This window comes from Ochotona princeps, chromosome 25 (assembly GCF_030435755.1).
Source record: "Ochotona princeps isolate mOchPri1 chromosome 25, mOchPri1.hap1, whole genome shotgun sequence".
In the NCBI taxonomy this organism is placed as follows: Eukaryota; Metazoa; Chordata; class Mammalia; order Lagomorpha; family Ochotonidae; genus Ochotona; species Ochotona princeps.
In genome coordinates, this window is record NC_080856.1 from 15,814,144 (window position 1) to 15,840,916 (window position 26,773).

Sequence of the window (26,773 nt, forward strand, 5' to 3'; positions counted from 1 at the left end):
AAGCCACGCCCCTCGGCACGCGCGCTCGCTAGCGCGTGCCCGCGCGCACGTCTCCCAAGGGCCACCGCCCGGCGCCCCCGCACCCGTCAAGCTCTATTGCGCATGCCTCGGAGTGGGGACCGAGCGGGCGATTGGCAGGGAAACCAGCGGCCCGCGGCGGGCGGGTGGGCCAGAGAGGCCGTGCGTCACTTCCGCTGGGGGCGGGCCGGAGGGGTGGCGCCCTGGCCGCCGGTCGAGGCTTGTGTTGGAAGCTCAGCTGCCTGCAGGCCGGCGGGCGGAGACGTGCGAGCCTGGGCAGGGTCGGAGCTACTGCGGCCTGTATCCCGGTCAGTGGCGGCGAGAGGACAGGGGGTGGTGCTGGGCACCTGTCAGCGCTGGCCGAGTGCCCGGTGGGCCTGCTGCTTGGTCTCTGTGTGCGTGGAGGTGTGAGCTTTAGGGGAGTGTCCAGAGCGTGTGTTTTTGTTTCCGTACACACTGGACTCCCGGGGCGGGAGCCCTAATGTTTGAGATGTCAGTTTTCCTTTTAAAAAGTCTGTCTTAGCGTATCAAGACAATACAGTGAGAACAGTGTCCTATTAAGAATGTGTCCATCAGAGGGATTTTTTTTTAAAATATACATTCTCCCACACTGACCGGACCGTGTCCGGCTTGGAATGGGGCTGGTGCGTTGAGCTGTCCTTTTAGTGTAAGGATCCGACCAGCCTCGTCGTCGTGTTGATCTGATCCGGATTGAGTGGGGCTGAAGGAGAACTTGTTTTGCAGGCGGAACTGGTGTCAGAACAGCTTGTACTTTCCTTGTTTCTCCCCCCGCGAACTGAAGCCGAAGCTGCCCATTGCTTCACGTGCGTGGGATGTTTAATGTGTCCAAAAGGTCAGGGTTACAACTGGTGTCCGGAACTGTCTTAGCAGCCTTTCTGTCCTGCCTCGCGTGTTGCGTGGGGTTCATGATCCATTACTTCCCAAAGCTCGCTCTGGAATTGGCCTCCAGGGCCCTGGGCTTTTTGGAGGATCTTGGAAAGCTTTTCTGCCTGTGCCTAACTCTGGATCGCACTCCAAGCCCTGAGCTCTCTCTTAGCCGGCATTTAACACCCGAAACCCCACGGTCCGTGAAATGTCGTGGGAAATACAGGCTTTCCCAAGAAATATTTTTCAATGAAGAGGTGCTTTAGCTAGATGCTGTGATCTCAAATTACTCAACTGTTATTTCTGTATACTGTCCTTTTCCAAGCCCATCCACTCTCTTTGGTGTCCTTGTGCTGTTGATACGTGAATCCACGTTCTGTTTAGGTTTGCATTTAAATGTCTCACCCTTACTTCATCCTGGAGATGGAAAAGAAAAAAAACATTTTTTTTCTTCTCAAATGAACTCCAGATTGGTGACCGTGGCCTTGGCCTTTTGTTTCCGTGTGCCCACTCCCTCCTCAGAGCATCATGGTCATCGGAGTCCCGTGGTTTGTGGTTGTGTTTCTTTTGTCCAGGATAGCCCCCCCTGCATGCTAGCATGTTCACCCAGGCTTGTCAGCTAAGTGACACCTGCTGTGGGTTCATTCTTGCCGTCCTCAGCTTCTTCCCTCCTGGATGGTTCCCTTCATCCCTCTGGCTAAAATCCCATTCCTGTCCCTCCTGGCTGCTCCAAGCCTCTTGGTTCTATGCATGGCATTTGTACAGTTGTCTTCGTTTTCCCAGTCCATGCTGGTACCTCTCACTTTTCCTACTTCTCCGTCTGTTTTGACAGTCTAACTTTTGTTCTCCCTGAATTTATTTTCTAAACGCTCACCTCACATTTGCTTGTGACTTGGGGAGTAATCTTGCTAATTTGCTGACACTCTCTGTTTATAATATTTGCTCAATAATTGCAGTTCCTGAGAGAGGTGTATTAAAGTGTCTCACTATCGTGAAAAACTTGCCTCATCTTCCTGTAATAGTTTTCTATTTTTGGCTTCATATATCATATTCAGTTCCAGATTGGTAGATACACTCAGGCTTCGTCACAGTGGTGATTTGTCAGTGGGAAGAAGTGACACAAGCCCCGCCCCCGGCCCAGGCTCACATTGTGCAGCCTTCTGCGGAACCATGGGCCCATTTCTTGATACTGGCGCTTCCTGAAAAATACAGAAAGGCCATTTCTTGCTACAAAGTCTTGTCTTTTTCTCTGCCTGGAACTCCTTCCCCCCCAACCCCCCCCCACCCCCGCCACTCAGGTCTTCCTGTGTCTGCATCTCTGAAGAGCAGTTTCCTGGCACAGACACTTGGCACCTGGGAAACTGGAGTTCCATATTATGGGTGCTTTGGTTGGGGTCCTACCACTTCCAACAGCGGCTTCCTGCTGTAATGCACTCCCTACTGGATCTTGGGTCCCCTCCACCCATGTGGGAGAGACCTCAGTTGAGTTCTTGTCTCCCACCTTTAGCCTGCTTGGGCTCTGGCTGGTGTAGGCATTTGGGAATGGACCAGCAGTTTGAAGATCTGTGTCTGTCTCTTTCGTCTCTGTCTCTGTGCCTTCCAAATACATAAAAATAAATAATATAAAGAAATAGTAAGCACCCTCTGTACCCTTCTCCTCCTACTCCTTGCTTTTCTTCTATTCATAGTTTTTTCAGCTTGATGACAGATGTTGCCTTACTTTTTTCTCCAAGGCTTAAGTAAAGGAGCCATTCTTTTTATTATCGTATGGTATCTGTTTTAATTTACAATGCCTTTCCCTCATACCTATGTTAAAGAACTTTTCGCTTTCTGTTGGCTAGTATAAATCTGTTATGCCATTATTCCCATTTGGTTTCAACCAGTGAGTCTTATAACTATTGTGTAGCTCAAATTTTCATTTCTAAAATTTTATTCCCCCTGTTTGCTGTCATTACAGTTTTTTTTCCTTTATTTTTTTCCTTCGGTGGTTCTGTTCACATTGTGGACCTGCGTAGTTGTGTTTTTGGCTTTGTTTTTTTCCCCTTTCCCTAGCAGTACATCCTGGTTACACATTTTCCCTCTGAGGGTGTTTGCTGATCCTCTCTAGGTGATGGTAGGGCCCAACTTCACTTACCACATTGACCACAAGTCTAAAGGCATTCAAACCAGAAAGGCAAAGGGTTTCATTCTTTACTCTCCTTCCCTCTCATCATTTGGGTATTAGAAAATGCTACATTCACAGGCGATGTAGAAAGAAAGATTTTAGTTTAGACTGTCACTGTGGGACAGAGCAGTGGAGTGCTACCCCCTCATCTCCTCATACATCGAGTTCCTTTAGAATGTTGTCCTGTTTTTTATCCTGGAGTTATTTTATACTTGTTTTCATTTCTGTTCTGTGTGTCTTCCGTTCTCAGGGAACCTTAACTTAAAGTGGCTCAAACATTTTGTGGTTTTTTTGAATTATAAAAGTAAAGCCTGCTCATAGTAAACATTGCAGACCAAGAAGTCTGTTGGTCTCACTGCTTAGTTCACATGAATGTGTGTGTGTGTGTGTGTACAGATTTCATATGCACATGTCAGTTTTCATTTTTTATTTTAGAATATATGTGTACATCTAAATGCTTATACATATATTCATGCCTATAGTATATATAAAACTAGAGTACTTTCTAACAGAATGTTTATATTAAAAATGTATAAACAGATTTAAAAATTATACATGTTTATGGGGGTATCCACGTGATGTTTTGATAACATATGCATTGTATAAGTTCAACTTGGGTAAAAAACTGTCTTTTTTGTGAAAGCCTCCATTTCTTTATTGTGAAAGCCTCCAGAATCCTATCTTGTAGATTTTTTTGAATAGAGAAGTGTGTAGTATATAATTATTGTTATCTCTGACTACATTATTGTGTAGCAGAATCCAGAAGTTCTTTCTGCTATGTCACTGAAGCTTACTGTGCATTAAGCATCCCATTCTCTTCAACCTCTGGTAACCACCAATGTGCACAGTTAAAAATACTTCTTTATCTAAATGGCAGAGTAATAAAGATACAGGGAGACCTTCCACCCTTTCTTCAGCTGAGGGTCAGGTTTATGCCAAGAACCCAGAACTGCATCTGGGTGTCCTAGGTGGATGTCAGGGGCCCACACGTGTAGAGCACAACCATCAACTGCCTTCCAGGTGCATTAGCAGGAAGCTGGGATGGAAGCAGAGCAGCTAGACCTTGCACTGGTGCTGTGATGTAGGCTACTGCGTCACAGACAGCGGTGTAAACCTCTGAACCATGTCACAAGCCTGAATGACCATGTTTATTAAAATGTTTCATTTAAAAAATGTTTATTTATTTGTCTGTTTGAAAATCAGAGGAGTCAAGGAACAGAGTTCTGCTATCCACTGGTTCACTCGGTGATTGCTTGCAGTAGCTGGAGTCGTGACAAAGCCTGTAGCCAGTAATTCAATCCGGATTTCTCACCCAAGTGCCTATCCTGAACCATCACCTGTGGCCTCTCAAAGTGTACATTACCAAGAAGCTAGACTAGAAGCAGAGCCAGTGCCCAATCCCAGGGCTGCCAGTTTGCAATGAAGGCCTCTCAGACTGTGACTTAGAGTGCCAAAGCTGAGATCACTTTGGTTTTCGGCTGCATATTGTGAATGAGATCGCCTGAGTCTTGTCTTTATGTCTTTGATGATTCAGCATGATGACCTCCACTTCCACTCAGGATGTCACAGGTGATGACTTAATAGAACTGCTTGGTAGTGTACCTTACACTTCTCATCCGTTCATCAGTGGGGAGTGGAGACTTGGGCTGTTTGCATTTCCTGCTATTGTGCTACAAGAAACATGGATATGCACATGTCTCTTCATAAACTGCCTTAATATCCTTTGGATATCATACCCAGCAGTGGAACCAGTTTGTATGGTAGTTCTGTTTTTAATTTTTTTGCAAACCCTCCCTACTGGTTTCCACATTGGGTATCCTAATTGGTGTTCCCATCAACAGCAAACAGATATTTCCTTTTCTCCACATTTGTCACTAATTCTTGTTATCTTTTGTCTTTTTAATACTACCCAATCTAACTGTAATGAAATGATATCTTATTCTGATACTAACCTTGAAAAAACTTATTTATTTTTATTTGAAAGGGATTATAAAGTTAGTTATAGAAAGAGAAGGAGAGACAGAGATCTTCCGTCTGCTGGTTCATTCCCCAAGTGGCTGCAAAGGCCAGAACTGAGCTGACTCGAAGCCAGGAGCTTCTTCCAGGTCTCCCACGTTGGAGCAGGGTCTCAAAGGCTGGGGCCATCCTCCACTGCTTTCCCAGGCCATAAGCAGGGAACTGGATTAGAAGTGAAGTAGCCAGGGCCCGGTGCAGTAGCCTCGTGGCTGAAGTCCTCACCTTGTGCGTGCCAGGACCCCATATGGGCACTGGTTCTAATCCTGGCAGCTCCACTTCCCATCCAGCTCCCTGCTTGTGGCCTGGGAAAGCAGTCGAGAATGGCCCAAAACCTTGGGACCCTGCACCTGCGTGGGAGACCTGGAAGGGGCTCCTGGCTCTTGGCTTTGGATTAGCTCAGCTCCGGCTGTTGCGGCTGCTTGGGGACTGAACCAGTGGATGGAAGATCTTCCTCTCTGTCTGTCTGACTTTCCAATGAGAATAAGTAAATCTTAAGATAAAGAAGTTAAGCAGCCAGCACACAAGTCAGCTCCCGTATGGGATGTGGCACTCGGAGGTGGAGGATTAGCCAGTTGAGCCAATGTGCTGGCCAGTAACTCTGCCTTTCAAGTAAATAAGTAAATAAAAATCACCTTACAAGTCTAGTGCCATATAAACTTCTCAAAAATTGAACAGTAGGGAAGAAAAAAAAAGGGGTATCTTAATTGCATAAATTACCTTTTGCCCTAAACATCCCAATACTCGGTATCTCCTGTCAATTACTTTGATACTGAGAATTGAATTACTTTCTGTTAGTTTAAAAGTGAAATCTCTAGCAACCATTTGGAAGTTACTAAACTGAATTCAGGAAACACGTATCGTGTATCACACCCAATTTCAATTTAAACCTGAATCCTAATTGTTTTCTTTGTGTTTTCTTGTCATTTCAGGTAAGACCATGACTTGTGACATTTCTTAAATGAAGCATTCAGGAATGAAGTGAGAGAATGTCATTTAGAAAATAGGTGATTTTTAAGTTATGTCTATTAATTTGACTGTAGATCTATGTATTTACCTCCTTAGTAATGCCAGAAGTTTTTGTGGGCAGCACAGACGCAAGCAGCTGCACTTCTTGTACTCACCTAAGCTTTACTGGAAGACCAGCTACGTCAGTCTACAAAGAGGTTTTCATCCACACAAAATAAGATGTAAATGGACCAAAAGTGAAACACGTGCTTGCAGTAAGCAGTATTATCCTCAAGGCAAACATGGTTTACATATTGGAATCTTGAAACTTAGTGCGTCTGCTCCCAAGGGACTTACAAAAGTGAGCATTCGTATGTCCCGTATCAAAAGTACTTTGAACTCTGTTTCGAAGGCTGTTTTTGGCAAGCAGAATGAAATGATTTCACGGTTAGCTCAATTTAAGCCAAGTTCTCGGATATTCAGAAAAGTATCAGATAGTGATTGGCTGAAAGAGGGAAATATTAAACAAGCCATCAGATCCCTGCAAAAATACAGTGACAAGCCAACAGAGAAAAGTTCCATACCAGAAGACAAAAGCCACGTCCCCGATAAGGAAGATAGCAGCAAACAAAGCCTTTTTCATTACACGGGGACGATAACCACAAAGTTTGGAGAGTCGTTCTACTTCTTATCAAACCATATTAATTCATACTTCAAGCGGGAGGAAAAAATGTCTCAAAACAAGGAAGACAGACAAATGGAGGAATCAGAACTCGAAGGTAAAAAGGTGGAAGAAGGGAAGTCCAGTTCCGTAGATCCTGGCATCCTGGTGGCTGAGGCCGACCCCGAGTCTTCCCTGGGGACAGTGGACAAGGCTGCGAGTTCCAGCAGTGTGGCCGAGGCTCTTCCAGTTTCTACCAAACAGACCATTGCTAACTTTCTTTCTCGCCCCACTGAAGGTGTACAAGCATTAGTAGGTGGTTACATTGGTGGGCTCGTCCCCAAATTAAAGTATGATTCAAAGAGTCAGGCCGAGGAGCAGGAGGAGCCTAAGGCTGAGTCGACAAGCAGCAGAGACAAGGCTGGCGAGGTGAAGAAGTACTTGTCTCTTCAACGGGAAAAGGCAAGTTGTTATTCATTGTGCTCTCAAGTTATGTATAGATTCTGTCAGATTATGTTTCATTGCCTAATGGGACCAAAGAAGTTTTAATTTTTTTTAAAAGATCTGTTTATTTTTAGTGGAAAGGTATGTCAGATTTATGCAGAGAAGGAGAGACAGAAAGATCTTCCACCTACTGGTTCATTCCCCAAGAGGCTCCGACAGCCGGAGCTGAGCTTTTTCTGGGTCTTGCACACGCAGGTGTAGGGTCCCAAGGCTTTGGGCCATCCTCGACTGCTTTCCCAGGCCACAAGCAGGGAGCTGGATGGGAAGCAGAACAGCCGGGACATGAGCCAGCACCCATATGGGGTCCCAGCACTTGCAAGGCAAGGATTTGGCTTTTGAGCCTGGGACCAAAGAAGTTTTAACTGCTTATTAGAACAGTTTGCATTTTACTGATACATGTGCAATTTATCTTTGTAGATTATTGCACGGGTGAGTATCGATAACAGAACCCGAGCGTTGGTTCAGGCGCTGAGAAGAACATCTGACCCAAAACTCTGCATCACAAGGGTGGAAGAGCTGACTTTCCATCTTCTCGAATTTCCGGAAGGAAAAGGAGTGGCTGTGAAGGTAACTGCTGCCTGCAGTGTGCTGTGTTCAGAGACTACGCTTTCTCCTAGCCCTGAATCTGCAGCAGTGTGCTGTGTTCAGAGACTACGCTTTCTCCTAGCCCTGAATCTGCAGCAGTGTGCTGTGTTCAGAGACTACGCTTTCTCCTAGCCCTGAATCTGGAGCAGCCTCATCTAGCGACTTGCCTTTGACTTCGTATTAGGGTCCATTTGCATTTGTCAGATATTGCGGGTTGGAACTCTAATAATAAACACAAAATCTTAATGGCTTACCATACACACTCACAGAGTCAACACCGGTGTGCGTGATTCTCCGGCACACTGAACCTCCATGCATTTCTGTTCTTTTTCACAAAATGAGCACATGTGTGCTCAGATAACCCTCACCTAGGGTGAGAGGTGGAATGTTACCAAGCATCGAAACATTAGCTTCATAAAAAAGGTTGACCAGTTTTCCCAGACTCTAGCATTGGATATTACTTGTCCTCTTTCTGTGTCTTGTATAAGTGGAGTGATAGAGTAGGTACTCTTTTTTCCCCCACTTACCATTACGTTCGTGAAACTGTATCACCAAGTGTGATTACAAAACATTCTTTCTAGAACATTCCTTTTCACTGTGGCCTGTTGGATTGACGGCAATGATTTCTCCGTTCTCCTACTGACGTGAGGAGTTTCTGGATTGCAGCTGTTTAGAAATAGTAATCTTAAGGTGTATCTTTTGGAAAACATTTGTCTTCATTTCTTAGGAGGTTAGAGTTATTTGTAGTATTAGTGGTCACAAAGAACCTAGGTTTTCATCTTTAGTAGATACTGCCAGATGGTTTTACTTAGTTCTTTTGCCAGTTGACACTTTCAATAAAATTGTGTGAGTTTTCTGGCTATATTGTATTTCTCCAATCCTTTAGCATTTTTTTTTTAACTTTAGTCTTTCTTTGGAGGATGTTTTGTGATGCTGTGGTTTTAATTCTCATTTCTTCAGTAACTTTGAAGTTCAGCGTCTTCTCCAGTGTTTATTGGCTGTTCATGTCCTCCCTCTGTGCGGTGCCATTCCAATTCTGACTCGTGTTTCTATTGCATTGACTGTTACTTAGTGGTCCTACACGTCTTCTTTACTTGTTACGGCTATAAATCATGTGTGTCCTGTTCTAACATTTGCCTGTTCTGAGATGTTAAAGGTGTTCTGTGTTTTCATACTAGTGTCTGCCTTTCATCTAGAATAGACTTGGTTGTTCAGTGTGAGATAGAATTGACTTTTATTTTTATGTCCACATCCAGTTGAGCCAGCACCATTTATTGAAAAGACTTATCATTAATTATTAAATATGAAGTGTTTCTGGGAACTATATTTTGTTCTATTGATTTTTTGTCTAGCTTCTTTTTAAAAGTAAATATTTTTTAAAGATTTATTTATTTTTATTCGAAAGGCAAATTTACAGAGATAATGAGAAGAAGAAAGATCTTCCCATCTGCTGGTTTACTCCCCAAATGGCTGCAATGGCCACAACTGAGCCAGTCCAAAGCCAGGAGCCAGGAGCTTCCTCCAGGTCTTGCACATGGGTATAGGGTAACAAGGACCTGGGCCATGGGCTGCTGCTTCCCCAGGCCACAAGCAGGGAGCTGGATCATAAGTTGAGCAGCCATGACATTAATTGGTACCCACATGGGATGCTGGCACCTACAGGTGGAGAATTAACCTGTTGAGCCACAGTGCCAGCCCCATATTGTCTATTCTTTGTGCAATACTGCACTGCCTAAATTGTTATGGTTTTATAGTAATAAATTTATCCAATAGTGTAAATTCCTTGTCTTTAAGGTATATTTATTTGTTTGACAGGCAGAGTTACAAAGGAAGGATGTTCCATCCACTATCTTATTCCGCAGATGGCTGCAATGACCAGTTCTGAGTTTTCTCTTGCTGTCCCATGTGTATGGTACGGGCCCAGTGTCTTGAGCCATCTTCTACTGCTTTCCCAGGCACATTAACAGGGGACTAGATTAGAAATGGAGCAGCCCAGACTCTAATTTGCACCCATATAGGATGCTGGCACTGCAGGCCACAGCTTAACACACTGTACAACAGCATCGGCCTCTAGTAGTATAAATTCTCATAATATTCTTACTTTTAATATTGGATTACTTATTCATTTTTAAAGACTTAATTTATTTAAAAGGCAGTGATAGAGATAAAGGAAAGCATAGGGCGTGGGGCCTGAAGCAGGATCTGGGTTGCTAACTGTGTCTCCTGTGTTGGAGGCAGGAATGCAAGCACTCGCATCATCATTCTACTGTGAGGGTCCCTTATATCTCTCATATGAAGTGTACACAGGCAAGGATTTTTTTCTTTTAATGGCAGTTTAATTTTCAACATTGATTGTGAAGCGTTTTTACCTGGTAACTTTATAATCTGGAAAAATATTGTGTAAAATTTATAATGTTGTCTCAATGCTTTGTAAACTTGTGTCAAGCAAATTATATTTCTTGTAAGTACTCTTTTGGATAGAGGTTGGTTTTTTTCTCAGTATCAGAACAAATGCATCTTAGTTATTAACTGACATTACTGCATCAAAAATTAATCTGGGGATAGGTGCTTAGTATAGCAGGTGTGTGCTCCTTGGGACTCCTGCATCCCGTACTGCATGAACCTGAACGTGGGTTCATGTCTCAGCTCTCTCTTCCATACCTGTGGGAGGCAGAAGGCAGTGACTCAGGTGGTTGGTGTGGGAGATTGGGAAGACTTGCATTGAACTGTCACCTCTCGACTTTGGCGTGGCCCAGCCCCAGCCATGGCTAACCAGGGAGTAATTGTAGCATCACAGTCCTCTCCCCCGCTCACCTTCAAATTTAGAAAAGTCTATACTTCAAGATTATTGAATTCTGACACCTTAATTTTGTATGATGACCTACTTGTATTGGTTAAAAAATGTCACTCATATTTTATCCTTGTTTTGAAAAAAACAATAAAAATCTTTTCTCTCAATATAGGAAAGAATTATTCCTTATTTATTGCGACTGAGGCAAATGAAGGATGAAACTCTTCAGGCTGCAGTTAGAGAAATTTTGGCCTTGATTGGTTATGTGGATCCAGTGAAAGGCAGAGGGATTCGAATTCTTACAATTGATGGTGGAGGAACAAGGTAAGGCTAGAACAATTATTCTTACAATAACATTCACTTCTGCTTTGGGAACCTAACAACATTTCTGGTCTAATTGTATCATGAAATCAAAAAATTTTAAAGGTAAAATTATCCTTCTTAGTGTGTGTTTTTTCATCTCAGAGCTGAATTTTGATTTAGTGTAGTATTTATATTTTTGTTTGCTGTATTCATGCCCTTTGGGAGATTAGGGGCTTTCCAAGCATTATTCTCTTAAGACCTTGGCAGTGTCTCATGATTCTACCTTTCTTGTATGACATTTACCTTACCCAGTTATGTTATTCACTTATATGGTATTTGTCAGAAAAGGAGACTGTGTCAGTCATTTCCTAGTCCTCTGTCTTCACTGCCCAGTTCTGGTGCTACATATAGGGCAAAGTTCATGGAAAATAACATTTGGAAATACGTTTATTTTAGTGCAGACTTTTTAAGATACTTTTCAGAAGAATGGGTTTCACAAATTTTTGCACGAAAATAAGCTTATCTTTTAATTCCATTCTACACAAAGCTTTTAAAGTACCCTTGTATAAGAAATAAGTGTATTCTTTGATCAGAAGAAAAAAATTTAATAGTCATGCTCCATTCTTTGTTGTGGGAATCCATTCATGCTCCTTTATCTGTCTTAGGTGACCGAATTCCTTTCTACTTTTTTCTTAGATCCTTTGGCCCAATTTGTTGTGAACCATTTCTCCAGAACTTTCTGGATCCTACTTCCTTGCCATCTCTGTCCATACCTCTCAGATTCACAGTACATGCCCCACTTTTTATTCTTAACCTGAATTTAACCGTGACTTCTCTCTCTGGTATCTGTCATTCTTCTGTATGTTGTCTCACTCATTTAAAGAGCAGAGAGAGTTCAACCTCATCTGCTTGTTCACTTCCTAAATACCTGCAACAATTGGGTTTAAGCCAACGGGTTGCCAGAGCCAGGAACTCAATCCATGTTTCTCACTTGGTTAGCAGGGAGCTAACTTACCTGGCCTGTTGCTAGCCACCTCCCAGGGTGTGCATTAGCGGGGAGCTGAAATTGGGAGCAGGACAAGACACTCTGATAAGGGATACAGGCATTGCTGGTGGCATTTTTTTTTTTTTTAAGCTTAATTTACTCATTTACAGGTAGAATTGCAGAGAGATAGAGCTCTTCTATTCACTGGTTCATTCCCGGGTGGCTGCAACAGCCAGGACTAGGCTAGGCTAAGCCAGGAACCAGGAACTACATCCAGGTTTCCACATGAATGTGGGGACCCAAGCACTTGGGCCACCTTTCCATTGCTTTCCCAGGCACATTAGCATAGCCCCTGCATTGTGGTTGTATTCAATAGGAGTAGAAATATAGCAAACAGAAAAGCAAGAATAGGGGCCAGCATTGTGGTTTATTGCATTAAGCCACTGGCTGTGACACTAGCATTTCATATCAGAGTAATGGTAAGTCCTGCCTACTCCACTTGTGATCCAGCTCTTTGCTAGTACCTGGGAAAGTAGTAGAAGATAGTCCGAGGACTTGGACACTGCCACCTGCATGGCAGGTTTGAATAAAGTTCCAGGCTCCTGATTTTAGCCTGGTCTGATCCCAGCTGTTAGGGCCATTTGGGGAGAAAACCAGTGGATACAAGATCTCTCTGCCCTGTCCTTTCTTCCCTCCTCCTCCATTTCTTCTCTATCACTATGCCTTCCAAATAAGTAAAATAACTCCTAAGGAAAAAAAAAGAAGATACAAGATATATGTTACTGGGTAATCATGGTTACTCTGAAGAAAAATAAACCAAAAAGATACAGAAGATAATGCTGCTATTTTACAAAATGAACATGACTTCTTTTTCAAGAATGTTTAAGTGGAAATTTGAAAGAAGACAGTTCACGAACTTGCAAATGTCTGTTTTAGGTTACAGAGGTATGAGGAATGATGTTTGTAAGCAATAATCCTTTGCTGTTATAGATTAAAAGTTTTGCTACTCAGGAAGAAAATTAGTGTGGAAATTTTATGGAAATTGAAGAGAAGGCTTGAATGAAGGTAGATTTACATCCGTGGTTCTCCACAGGAAGCGGTTTTGCCTCCTGACAGACATTTGGCAGCTCCTAAAGACGTTGTTGGTTGTTAGAATTGGGAGTCTGCCTTTTTCATCTAGAGTGAAGAAGACAGTGTTGAACATGTCATCATGTGCAGTACAGTCCCTCCAAAACAGAGTTGTGTGATCCAGGGTGTCAGTGGCATAGCTACTGGGAAACTTCAAGGGAATGAATATGAGAAGACAGCAGAAAGCAGCATGGTCTGAGGACCTGTGCGGGAGAGAGCACTTAGGTTTTGTCTGTTTGACATAAGACCCGGCTGGGTAGGATGTCTGGCACAGCAATGAAGATGCTGCCTGAGATGCCTGCATTCCCTCTCGCAGTCCTGGGTATCAGTCCAGTGCCGCTCTCGAGTCCAGCTTCCTACTAATGCATGACGCATTGTGGGTAGCAACAGGTGATGGCTCAGGTGGTTGGAACCCTGTCACCCATGTGGGGGACCCAGGTTGAGATTCCTGGCTCCCAGCTTCAGCCTGGTCCACCCTTACAGTTGTAAACATTTGAATAGTGAACCAGGGATGGAAGATTCTCTCTCTTTTGGCAAATATTTTTTTAAGTTCTTTCTGAATCAACTGATAAATACAGCATTTTAAGGTTTTTTTTCCCCCTGATTATAAAAGCTTGAGTCAGAAAAAAAAGACCAACTTAGTTAGCAACTTCAAGATTATTTAAATATTTTGAATTTTTCAAATCTCTTTCTATGTGAAGATATGCATGTATGTCCATTGTATTTCAATTTTGTGGTAACGTAGGTCACATTTTTAATTTATCTTATGCAACAGCATCTTTAATTCTCCATCTCTCTCCTGGAATTGATATGTCTGTCTTATAATCCACCTAGTCTTACCGTACCTCACATCTACTTTATTTGATGCCATTAAGAAATCAGCATGCTTGGTTTTCTATTTTAATCTTTTTAAAAATATTTTTTTTATTTTTATTGGGAAGTCAGATTTACAGAGAGGATGAGAGACACAGAAAAGATTTTTCATCCACTGGTTCACTCCCCAAGCCAGCAGCCAGGAGCTTCTTCCTGGCTGGCAAGTACAGGGTCCCAAGGACTTGGGTCGTCCTCGACTGCTTTCCCAGGCCACAAGCAGGGAGCTGGATGGAAAGTGGAGCATCCAGGATAGGAACTAGCACCCATTTGGGATCCTGGCAGATGCAAGGTGAGGATTTAGCCACTAGGCTACTGTGCCAGGCCCTCCACGTTAATCCTTTAATGACTTCCTGTTACTAGTATCAAGGCAGAACTTGATGGTCTACATTTTATTTTGTGAGAGCTATGCTGCTATGCTCCAGGTCTTACTTGCCCTATCTTGACTTGTAAGTTAAAATTTCCATCACTTTTGTATAATCATCCAGTATTAAGAACCACCCGTGTGATATTTACGCCCTGAAGGCTGTTTCATCTTTTTTGCATTCCTTCATGAAACTATGTCAGAAATCAAAAATAAAAGTGAGACTATTAACTAGTACATTCTTAATGCAGAGGTTTGTCTACAAGTTGCTAAGAGTTTTAGAAAATTAATCATTAAAAGGGAGCATCAAAACCCGAGCAATGAAATATATAAAACACAAAGGTATGGGAGCAAAGGGCACAGGGTGTACTGTTAATGCAGGAAGCTGGTAGGTGGTGCCCAGGACCTGGGGGATGGAGGATGTAAGTGTTCTTCTGAATTTTGAGGCATTTAAGAGAATGTCTTAAATTGACTTGTTTGTATTTAAAACAATGCTAGTATATACTTTTTAAAAGTGCGACTATAGTACAGGATTTGTGGGGTTTTTTTTTTAATAAAAGGTTTATATGTTATTTGAAAGAGAGGGGGAAATTGCCCACCTGCTGGTTCCCTTCCCAGATTCCTGCCACACCAGGGCTGAGCCAGGCTCAAGTCAGGACCCAGGAGCTTTCTCTGGGTCACCCACATGGGTGGCAGGGCCCCAGGTGGGTGGTCCGTCTTCTGCTTTCCCCAGGTGGTTAGCAGGAAGCTGGCCTGCAAGTGCAGCACCCTTACGGGTTGCCAACATCATGGGCAGAAACTTTCTTGCCACTATCCCAACCCCAGAAGCACAGGTTTTATAGCATCAATTACATACTAGTTTTTCAAAAGTGATCCTAAAAATTTTGTCAAGTGAATTTTTACTGACCTATTTATATTATTCATGGTTTTTTTTTTTTTTTGCTTACTATTAGCGTATAAGCTAAAAAGGCAATTTATACAGTTGTTCTATTTAGAACTTATAAAAGTCTCATTTTTTCCTGTGACTTTCCTTCAGGGGTGTGGTTGCTCTTCAGACGCTCAGAAAATTAGTTGAACTTACTCAGAAGCCAGTTCATCAGCTCTTTGATTACATCTGTGGTGTAAGCACAGGTAATTGCAGCTTCATAAATACAAGTGGGACATTATAGCAGCTCGTTAAGGAAGAGAGTTAGTCACTGTGACTTAAGGTCACGATCATTTCCTGAAATGCTGAAAATTAGATTCATGTTTTGATAATGAATAATTCTTCAGCTTGCTTAATGAATTTTATGATTGTTATAATAAATTTAATTTCTAATGATGTTTACATAGTTAAGAAGGTACACGCCCATGTGGACCACTGATTAGGGTGGCGAGGGCCAAGGGATGTGGGAGAGAGGATGAGACAGCTCTTTCCAATCTCTCTTCTCTTCCTGGATGTGGGGAAAGTGGGGAGGGGGCCCCTCCCAGCAACCTGACTGCATCAGTGCCTGGGGTGGGGGTTGCACCCGAGATCATCTCAGGGTCCCCAGTGTGGAACATGCTCCAAGGGTACTGTGTAAATAGTTTTACTAGTTCTGAGATGGTGTTGATTTCAGGGCTTCGGTTAAGGAAATCTTCCCAAGGTCCATTGACTGACATAGTCCACCTTAGTGTCAAAACTTGGCCAGGAGAACTGCCCGGTTTGTTCTGCCCTCCATGGTATTAGATGTCCTCTGCAGGCCTCATGTCCCCCATGTGCATCTGGGTATGCCATCCACTCAGTAACAGAGCTGTTAGCCACGAGGTTACCACGCCAGACCCCAAATATTTCTTTAGGTTACCTGTGAAAAGTCTGAGCTTCTGAAGGCTGAGGAATCTGATGCTCAGTTGTCAAAACTGATGAGAACAGTTATGGGGGATGACTGGAAAGTATAAGGAATCCTTGGCTTTTTTTAGACTTGAATCCTCTGAAATTAAAAATGTCACTGAAAACTGTTTCCTCACAGCTTTAGCAAATTTGGAAATGACTGGATTATAGGAAGCTAAACAATTTGGTTTTTTTGTTTGGTTGATTGGTTTTTTATAGAGGAATTTCTGTAATATGTGTATTATATATGATACAGGCTCCAACATGTATATCTGAAATTGTTTTGAGTTTGGAATGATCTCATGAGACATTTCATGGCTGTCTTTTTTTTTGGAGCTTCTGTGAGCACTGTTCCCCAGGGCATTTCTGTTGGACCTTGGAGCGATCCTGGTGATGCGGACATTTGAACAGGGCTGCGAGCTGGCTTCTTGCTTTGATGTTCGCCCAGTTGAGACTCTCAGTGCCCAGCTCAGCCGTGGAGAGCGAGTTGTGTGCTGTTTCTGTTTCCATATCACAGTGTCTTCTGCTGCTTCCTTCCACCTTAATGTTAACTGTAACTTACAACATGGATAACCTTTAGATTTTTTTTTCTGTTTTGCATACTCTAAGGTTTTTTTTTGCATTTTGGATTTTTATGAAGTTCACACATGTTTATTTCAAGGTAATGTCATTAACCAGTTCAATAACAGTGATTTTTAATATATGCTCATTTTTATTGTAGCTCTGCTTAAAAGGAGGAAACTGCCTTTTTTGCAAATTATTTATGTTAACTGCAAACTTTGTTGTAAATTTCTGTTACATAACCTGTGTATGTTTAAAGCATAAAGTGCTTGACCTTTTACTGGACTGACATGTGAAGTATGTATACTAGGATGGCACCGTACTGTGATCCTTACCGTGCTCTCAGATCAGAAGCAGCGAGTGGCACAGCTCTGTGCCTGGCCAGCTGCTCTGCTTTTACCGCCTTACTTCAGAGTTAGGCCAGTGAGATGCACTAGGTGGCAGTGTATCCTGCCAGTTAGAGCAGACCAGCTGAAAAGACCATCCCAGAGGGACCTAATTTCTTTAATTACACTGGTTTGAGGGCCAAGTGAAAGAGTAATTGTTTAATGAATTGGTGATTTGTTGAATATACTGTATTCTGTAACTGAAACCAAGTATTAATGTTAAAAAGGCCATCATCTGCCACAACACCTTACTTATATATTAGTTAATTTAATATTAAAGAACTTTTTTTTTTTTACAATATTTGTATGTTATTTGAAAGGCACAGTTACAGACACAGAGAAAGAGAGAGAGAGAGAGAGATTTCTATAAACTGGATCACTCCCCAGTGGCCACAATGTTTGGGGTTTCCAAGCTAAAGCCAGGAGCCTGAACTTATATCCGAGTTTTCCATGTTGGTGCACGGACCCAAGAACTTGCACCATATTCCACTGGTTTCCCAGGCTTCTTAGCAAGGAGATGGATCAGAAATGCAGCAACTGGGATTCAGACCAGTGCTCTATGGGATTTCAATGTCACAGCAAGTGGGTTAACCCTGTGCTGTGACACTGACCCTAAATAAAGATGTCTTTATAATGTGTTAAATTGTTATCATTGCTATAGATGGGTAGCATTTATTTTAATCCTTTGGGGGCCTATGCACATATTGTCTCAATGAATTTTAGATGTCATTACTCCGGTTTTACAAATGAAGAAATCAGGGTTCTGAAAGATTAAACGGTTTATAATAGCTAGAAATTATCGAAGCTAAAATTTAAGGCAGGGCTGTAACTCAGATCTTATAAACCTGAATGTTGTAGCATCACTACTGATAAAGTAACAATTACTTTTTTAGGTGCCATATTAGCTTTCATGTTAGGACTGTTCCACATGCCACTGGACGAATGTGAGGAACTTTATCGGAAACTAGGATCAGATGTATTTTCACAAAATGTCATCGTTGGAACAGTCAAAATGAGCTGGAGCCATGCATTTTATGACAGTCAGACATGGGAAAAGATTCTTAAGTAAGTTACAATTACTCTGTTATAAAATGTTTTGATTATATAATCTGTGTAGACTTTAATGGAAAGTATAAGGAATATTAGATTATTAATTGCACTAATTAGAGGTAACAACTTGTTATTTTAGTGAATCATATTCTGGTTACTGACTTTTGGGGTTTGTATGTGTGTGATTTCCACGTAAAAGTAAAAATTTCTTTCTTAAAAATATGAAATATTAGTGCATTTAGATTGTCCTTGTGTCTTACTGTTTTTATTAAACATGTTAGTTCTAAAGTAATTTTCTGAAACACTAAATAATTTTTAAATTTCTTCACAAATAATATAGTACCATAACAGAGAAATTTAAAATCACTCACAATGCTATTACTCAGATATGTGTGTGTATGTATATATATATATATATATATTTTTTTTTTTTTTCGAAGTTTGATTGATTTGAAAGCCAGCATTCCGGAGAGGGAGGGCCAGAGAGGCCTTCCATTCCAGATGGCTGCAGCAGCCAGGGCTGGACCAATCAGAAAAAAAAAGCGGGGAGTTTCATCCAGGGCTCCTGGGTGGTGGCAGGAGCCCAGGCACGTGGACCATCCACTGCTGCTTTTCCCAGGTCTTAATAGAGAATTGGATGGGAAGAGGAACAGCCAGGACATGAACCAGTGCCCATGTGGGATGCCAGCCATAAAATCAGTGATACAGCCTGCTACACAACAATGCTAGCTCCTTTCATTTTGTAAAAACATATTTTATAGTATGATGGTACTGCATTTTCTCAGCCATTTGATTATGGGATATTTAGAACATTTATATGTTGCCCATTCTATTTTGTGATTTTGAACAGTGCTGTGGTTGCACACTTTACGTTTTTGTCCCATTATGAAATGTGGCAACAGGTCATTTTAACTTTTAGCTATTTATTTATCTGAGAGCCTCAGACACAGAGAGCTCCCCATCGCCTGCTTTTACTCCCTGCATGCCTGCACTAGCAAAGGCTGGGCCATGTTGACGCTAGGAGGCGGGAGCTCCATCCGGGTCTCCCGCAAGCGTGGCAGGGACCCAGTGCTTGGACCGTCACCTGCCACCCCCCAGGAAGCACATTAGCAGAAAGCCGGAGCCGAGAGCAGAGCTGGGACGCAGACCCAAACAGCCTGAAATGGGATATTGATACCACACCCGGCATCAGAGCCAGTAAGCCAAACCACCCCAGTAGGGCAGTTCATAAGAAGACTGATATTGGCCAAACGTTAGTGTGTCTTAGAAATAATTATTATATAGGAAATAGAGAGTATGTGAATAAAACAGTACAGATTATCACAATTAACATGGTTGTGTTTCTTTCTGGAGTTTTCTCCAGATAGACAGTTGTATGTGTGCGTGATTATGAGTGTGTCTGTTTTCATGCCCTTCAGAAATTGGGATGATGGTGTAGATACAGTTTCATACCCTGCATTTTCACTTAGTATTTTGCCACAAATTATTTTCGATGCCATTAAATGTTTTTGAAAAATGTTTTAATAGCTCTTCATTGTTCCATTTTGTAGATGATGCTACTTTTAATTTAATAAATTTCCTGTAGAAAAAAATACTTTAAAGTTAGACTTTAGAAGTGAAAATGTAGAGTCAGAGAAGATATGTATTACAAATCTTCTTCCAGTTTTCCAGCAAGATTTCTAGGAAAAGATAAAAGACCTCCTTACAAGAATAAAACATGATCCTCTGTCTTCACCCAGTTGACAAGGCCAGAGGGATCACAGTTACTTTGGGAAGCAGTGTGCACTGATAGAGTTGTAAAACCTGTAAAGGGAACATCATGACACAGTTTATAAATACTTCCTTTATGTGAGATTCCCTAAGATGCTAGTTGAGAAATGTATTATTTGAAAAATGTCTTTACTTTTGAAGAAGCTTGACAAAGCAGGGGCAGTTTTGTAGCTTTTAAGTCTGGCAGAAGTCTGTATTGAAATAAAATTCCCTACTGTGGAAATGACTTCCAAAGACCTTCCCTTGCGGTGCTGTAGTAATTTAAGTGTCAGCTGGGATGAATTTCAAAGCAGTTTTTTAATGACACTGGCTCTGTGCTGCCTGCTAAAACAAGTTTAATGTCTATCTTCCCTGACCTGGATTTTAGGCAACTGACTGGTCTGCATATAATTTTACAGTCTTAGCATAGCTCTGTTACTCTGTCAGTGGGACTCTTGCCTGAGCTTTTCTGCCCTCAAGCCTTGACCCTACACATGTCTGGCTTTGAACCTGGTGATCTGCCCCCTCTTTGTGTCCTGCTGCATTTCCCCTCACTGCAGCCCGTGTTGATGGCTCCATCTCAGAACCCTGGATGCTTGCCTTCCAAGCCAGAGGTGAGTAAATAGCTGTATACTGCTCCACCTGCGTTTATTGGACTCAAGCCTCCTAAGGGAGATTCTTACACTTCTTTGTCCCTCATAGCACTTTGGGCAGACAGTCAGTAATTGCGTAGTCTGTGTTCCCTGATTGCTAGGAGATAAAATTATTTTGACATTGTTTGTTTTCCTTTGATAAAGGGAGAGAATGGGATCTGCACTAATGATTGAAACAGCAAGAAACCCCACGTGTCCTAAGGTAAGCTTTGAGTCTGTCACATCAACACTGAAGTGCTGATGACAACACTTGTAGTGAGCCCCCATGCCCATAGGTACTTGACAGAGTTCATTGGAAATGGAATTGAAACATGGTTTTTTGAGATTTGGTTAGGCAGAGTTATAGAGTGAGAGGGAGAGACATCTTCCATCCACTGGTTCATTCCCCGCATGGCCCCAGGTGCAAGGGCTGGCCTGGCAGCCAGGAGCTTCTTCTGGGTCTCCCATGTGAGCGCAGGAGCCCAAGCACCTGGGTCATCCTCCCTGGGAGCCAGGAGCTTCTTCTGGGTCTCCCATGTGAGCGCAGGAGCCCAAGCACCTGGGTCATCCTCTGCTGAGCATTAGCAGGGAAGCGGGTCAGACTGGAGAGCCAGGACCCGAACTGGCATCCGTTTGAGATTCAGGCACCACAGGCAGCAGCTTTTCCTGATGTACCACAATGCTGGCCCTGAAAAATGAATTTTGGTACAGAACTTTTTTTGTAATCTGTGCATATGTAGTCTTTTCACAATTAACATTTCCATAAACATTTTTGAAAGCCACTTGGATGAAAGGGAAAATTCCCCCTCAGATTTTTAAAGAGAACTTTGATGTTCCTTCTATGTATTTGTGAGTGGGAGTGTGCGCATAGATGTGCATGATGGATTAGGGAAATATCCAAGTAGAATCCTGCTTTTAAAAATTGTAGTGTCACTTGGATATATCTCATTGTAGCTTCTCATTCACTTGTTTATTTGCTTGAATTCCCCAGTGATCTGAGAATTGCTTGAGTTCTATTCTGCTAGTGTCTGTTTAAGTTAAGAATACAATTTATGAACATGGGAAACCCAAGCATGCATCTATTCTCAAATGACAAGCTAGAACCATGAGAACTCATAGCGGCACCCTCAGGTCTTGCCTTAACACTGGCATATTCATATATTTATTCATCCTACAAATATTGTGTGCCTACTATGCCAGCACTGTGCTGTGCACTTTGAGCAAGTTCTTAGCAAATGCACAGTTGATCAGCTTGGTAGAGCAATGTAGATGAGACATAGAAGTCCCACAGAAAAGAGAGGAGTTCCCTGAAATCAGAGGCATTGCTACCAAAACAGTTCTCTGGAAGCAGATTTAAAGGGACATGAGAGTGCTACTGAACGAAATCTGTAGCAAAGAAAATGGCTTGAGGAGGAAGAGTCTTGGAGAATTTTAAGGACTGAAAAGCTTCCTGAAGGCTAGAGGCTGGGGGTGCAGGGGCAGCAAGTGGAGTGAGCCTGGGATGGTAGGCAGATCACACTACATATGGTCCCATGGGCATCAGTAAAGAGATGACGCGGCTCTGTGGGAGAGGATCCTGGGATGCACGCCACATAACAGGGCTCCTTTCTCATTGGCTTTAGAATTTCCTGAGCTGTCAACTGCAAGTTAATAGACAGAATGAATACGTGGAAACTTCAGTTACCTTACAGAGTAATTCATCATGATAAATGGAGCAGCCACTCACACTTGTCTTAATTAAGCCATTTATATATGCCAGTTCAGAAAAATCCAGATTTATTGGATTGCTAACTCTTGCACAGAGTGGTCCAGAGGTACACTTTTACTCTGGGGAATTTGGAACAGGCTAAACAATAAGCAGATTGTCTCCTGGGATTAGCACAGGACACTGACAACTTGGGCGTCATCAGTACCTTCCAGCTGCGTAACTTTGCATCTCAATCATTAACAAAAACAGCACATTTTACATACATCCAGCTGCCAGGTTTTAAAAATTCTTAATCTGGAAGTTCCACGAGGGTCTGTAATGATGCAGTTTGGCTTTACGGAAGTCCACACGCTTTCAGTGAACACAGAAACATTGGCTAGTTTGTTCGGACACCGTGGAATTAACATCTCTTCTCGTCGTTAAGCAGTTAGTCATTGACGCTGGTGTTGTGTCAGTTACTGCCTGAATGTCTGGAAACGGTCATCCTCTTGAATGTCTTTCAAATCATGCAGTCAGATGTATCTGTTGTTATTGCTTTCTTGTACTGCCAGTGCTTGCACGGAATTGCACTGCAAAGAAATACCTGTTTTAAAAAGATATTGTTCCTTTGGCTCGACATTTTGTTTCTGTCACACGCTTACCATGATCAGTAGAGTTACAGATTGCTCCTTCATACTGCCAAGTGGTTTTGATGTTCATAGATTGCAGACATTGCTGCTTACTGCGATACTGGTCGCTTTTTAATTCACCAGGTAGCTGCTGTGAGTACTATCGTAAACAGAGGGATAACGCCAAAAGCTTTTGTGTTCAGAAACTATGGTCATTTTCCTGGAATCAAGTCTCATTACTTGGGAGGCTGTCAATACAAGATGTGGCAGGCCATCAGAGCCTCCTCCGCTGCCCCGGGCTACTTTGCAGAATACGCCCTGGGAAACGATCTGCATCAGGTAAGTGGTCCAGTGTGGCTTCCCTTGTACCCTGTCCCATGATGAAAGGACTCAGTCCTGACCAAGTGTCACTGCCTTCAGAGGAGTCAGCCATACATGTTTTGCAGCTCAAAACCCTGTTATTTGTCTCAATGGAATGAGACTCTGCACCTGATTCCAGCTTACTGCTAATCACATCCTTGGAGGCAGAGGTAATACCTGAAGCAGTAGCGTATCTGCCTCCCAGGTGGGAGACCCAGATGGAGTTGCTGGTTCCTGACTTGGGCATGGCAGGCATTTGGGGGAGTTAACCAGCAAATGGGCAGTCTTTCTCCTTCTGCCTTTCAAAAAGTGAATACGTAAAAACTTCAAAAGAGAAGCACATTCCTAAAATGCAGAACCCAGAGTACTTTAGAATTTGGGCAGACCCGTTGGAATAAACCTCCTAAGATACCTCAAAAAAACAAACAAACAAAAAAAAAAAACAAAAAAGAATTTGGGCAGATGATGGTAAGAGAAAACATGCATTAGGTTAGTTGTGTGTCAGAAGAAAAAATGTTGCACTTTGTAAGCTTTGTCTCATTTAGTCATCGTTACTAAGGAGGTACAGAATTCAGGTTACAAATAAGAAGTTGGAATCTTCAGAAAGACTGAATAACTGGACTGGAGTCAGCTTTCAAGCATCTTGGGCTGCTTTTGCATGATTAAAGTATGTGTAAGGTACTGTCTGGTGATTTAGTCTTTTTCTGTTGTTTAGACTCATTTACTTAAATTTTTTCTTTGGCAGTTTGTCCCCCCTCCACCCCGAACCACACATTAAGATTTGGGGAAATCTTAATGCCTAACTTTTATTGAATGGTAAAAATAAAGTCAGTAGGTCCTGGTGTGATAACCAAGCACCTAAGGTGCTCGCCTTACACGTGCCAGAATCCCATATGGGCACTGGTTCTACTCCCGGTGGCCCCGCTTCTCATCCAGCTCCCTGCTTGTGGCCTGGGAAAGCAGTCGAGGACCGCCCAAAGCCTTGGAACCCTACAGTCGCCTGTGTGGGAGACCCGGAAGAAGCTTTTGCTTGGTTCCTGGCTCCTGGCTTCAGATCGGCACAGCTCCAGCCTTTGTGGTCACTTGGGGAGTGAATCCGTGGACAGAAGATCTTCCTCTCTGTCTCTCCTCTCTGTATATCTGACTTTTCAATAAAATAAATAAATAATAAAGTCAGTAAATATTTTGAGTTGATACTTCCAAAATAGACATTTTTTATTTGATATCCCATCTAAGCCCAGTCTCGTTTGATAGACTGAGTAATCATAACTTTGTTCTCTAGTAGTGGAAGTATGCTTACTTTCCATTTATTTAGTCTCCAGGTTTTTTTTTAAGATTTATTTATTTTATTACAGTCAGATATACAGAGAGGAGGAGAGACAGAGAGGAAGATCTTCCATCCGATGAATCACTCCCCACGTGAGCCGCAACGGGCCGGTTCACGCTGATCTGAAGCCAGGAACCAGGAACCTCTTCCGGGTCTCCCACGTGGGTGCAGGGTCCCAAAGCCTTGGGCCGTCCTCGACTGCTTTCCCAGGCCACAAGCAGGGAGCTGGATGGGAAGTGGAGCTGCCGGGATTAGAACCGGCGCCCATATGGGATCCCGGCGCGTTCAAGGCGAGGACTTTAGCCGCTAGGCCACGCCGCTGGGCCCTTAGTCTCCAGATATTAAGAAAAATCTAATACTATTGACAAGAAATTTCATGTAGGATTCAAAACTCATGCATTACTTTTCTATATTGACTGTACTAATATGCTGTATAAATTTCAAAACTCTTTAATAAGCCATTTAAATTTACATGTGTCAACGACTAAAATATTTTTATCCATTTATTTCCCCTATGTTTTGATGACCTACCTGTTCTGTTGTAACATATCACAGTAAGCTATCCCGTTTTCTTTTGCTGAACATAACGTCATACTCTTTGTAGTTCAGGGATTAAAATAGCATTCCTTTTGTCTTTGGAGTGAGGTCAAACTATTTACTTTGTCAAACCTGTCACTGTGGAATTATGTCAGGCATGTCCCCTTCTTGTGTTTCTTTTTATCTTCCACCCCCTCAGGGCAGAAAGCATTGGCTGGTAAGTTTCTTTCTTTCACTGATTCCAATCTTTGTAGATCAAGATTACATTTTTATTTTAATATTTAGCTTGCCATTGTAACGGCTGTTTCCCCATTCTTTTTTTTTTTTTTTAACTTACTCGTACTGTGTTATAAATGGAGAAATAACTTAGACAATGTATCTAAAACTCAGTAGAGTTTATAAGGTACTACTTCAAGGTAGTCAGAATCCAATGACCTTGCAAGCTGTGCCTAATAATAGAAAGTCTTAAGCAGTAACTAACTACATTTAGGATTCATATGTTCCTTTATCTGGGGGAAGTAATTCTAAAGTTTTATTCAGCCTGTTGATTACATATAGCAACCCAAAGTTAAAACTGAACTGTGGAGGCTGGCGTAGCAGTGTGGTGGGTAAAACTGCCCCATGTGATGCCAGCATCCCACATGGGGTACCATCCCACATGGGGTGCCATTTCATATGCCAACTGCTCCAGTTCCAGTCCACCTCCCTGCTACTGGCCTGGGGAAAGCAGCATGAGGTGACCCAAACATGTGAGCCCGTGCTATCCAGGTGGGAGACCAGAGTGAAGCCCCTTGCTCCTGTCTTACTGCCTCGGTCCTGGCCATTGGGACCACTTGAAGAGTGAAGCAGCAAATGGAAAACCTCTCTCACTGTCCTCGCTCTAACTCTAAAATAAATAAACCATAAAAACTAAAATATGTGATGTTCTACAACTTACTCATCCTAAGCTGTTTGAAATAATTGTATTCAGTATTTCCAGTCTCATTTTTCAAATCCCTTTTAATTGTAATGTCTGACTTATGTTTACTGTAATTTACTTCACATCCTCTCTGGCGTCAGGTAGAATATAAATTATAGGTTAATGAGTAGATGGATGGGGAGATGTCATTCAACAGAGTGTTGTCATAGTGTTTACCAAGTATATATGTAACATACTTAGGACATGTAGTCCTAGGAAATTGTAAAGCAAGAATAATTCTTTCTGATCAGCTTCCAGTCCTCCTCCCTACCACGTAGCAGCTTTCTTTTTATCTGAAAATAGCAGTTTTATACACAATTAACTTTTTGTCTTCTTCCATATCTACCTTCAAGAGTGTTTGTTCCCTGTCTCCTGAGAATTCAAAAGAATCCAACATATTACTTTGCACTAAAGGTTTGATGACTAATTCTAACATGTTACTCTTCTTAGGCTTTAGTTACATTTTAAAAGATTATTTCCAGAAGTTAGAAAGCAATCTAAAAATAATTATGAAATAGCATGTAAATATTCAAGGTAATGAGAGTTTTCAGCAGAAAGAACACCTCTCACCTGCCAAATTATACTTGTGCTAAGCCACTGCTAGTCATTTTTATTATAACTGGTTAGGAATGCAGTAAGTGCATTCCAGGTACTTAGTTCCAGGTACTATGCTAGCCATGAAGACTATAACAGCTTTCAATAATAGCTAGCATGTTGCTGGTTCTCCTTGTAAATAGTTCAGGCTGTAAGAATATAAACAGTCATAGAATGAGATGAGAAATTCAGTAATAGACATGCTAAAAAATGTTTAATAATCAAAGAAAACAAG

The 26,773-nt window shown here is 42.2% G+C and overlaps 1 protein-coding gene across 1 annotated transcript in view; it reads left to right on the plus strand.

The window, feature by feature from the left end:
• Positions 1–183: 183 nt before the first annotated feature.
• PNPLA8 (patatin like phospholipase domain containing 8) overlaps positions 184–26,773 on the plus strand; it is a 32,481-nt gene continuing 5,891 nt past the window's right edge. Inside the window, exons 1-8 of the mRNA XM_058681369.1 lie at positions 184–326; positions 6,013–7,151; positions 7,611–7,760; positions 10,742–10,893; positions 15,256–15,350; positions 17,909–18,080; positions 20,612–20,669; positions 22,907–23,101. Coding sequence (XP_058537352.1) covers positions 6,102–7,151; positions 7,611–7,760; positions 10,742–10,893; positions 15,256–15,350; positions 17,909–18,080; positions 20,612–20,669; positions 22,907–23,101 — 1,872 coding nt within the window. The 5' untranslated portion in view covers positions 184–326; positions 6,013–6,101. The remainder of the gene's footprint in view (positions 327–6,012; positions 7,152–7,610; positions 7,761–10,741; positions 10,894–15,255; positions 15,351–17,908; positions 18,081–20,611; positions 20,670–22,906; positions 23,102–26,773) is intronic.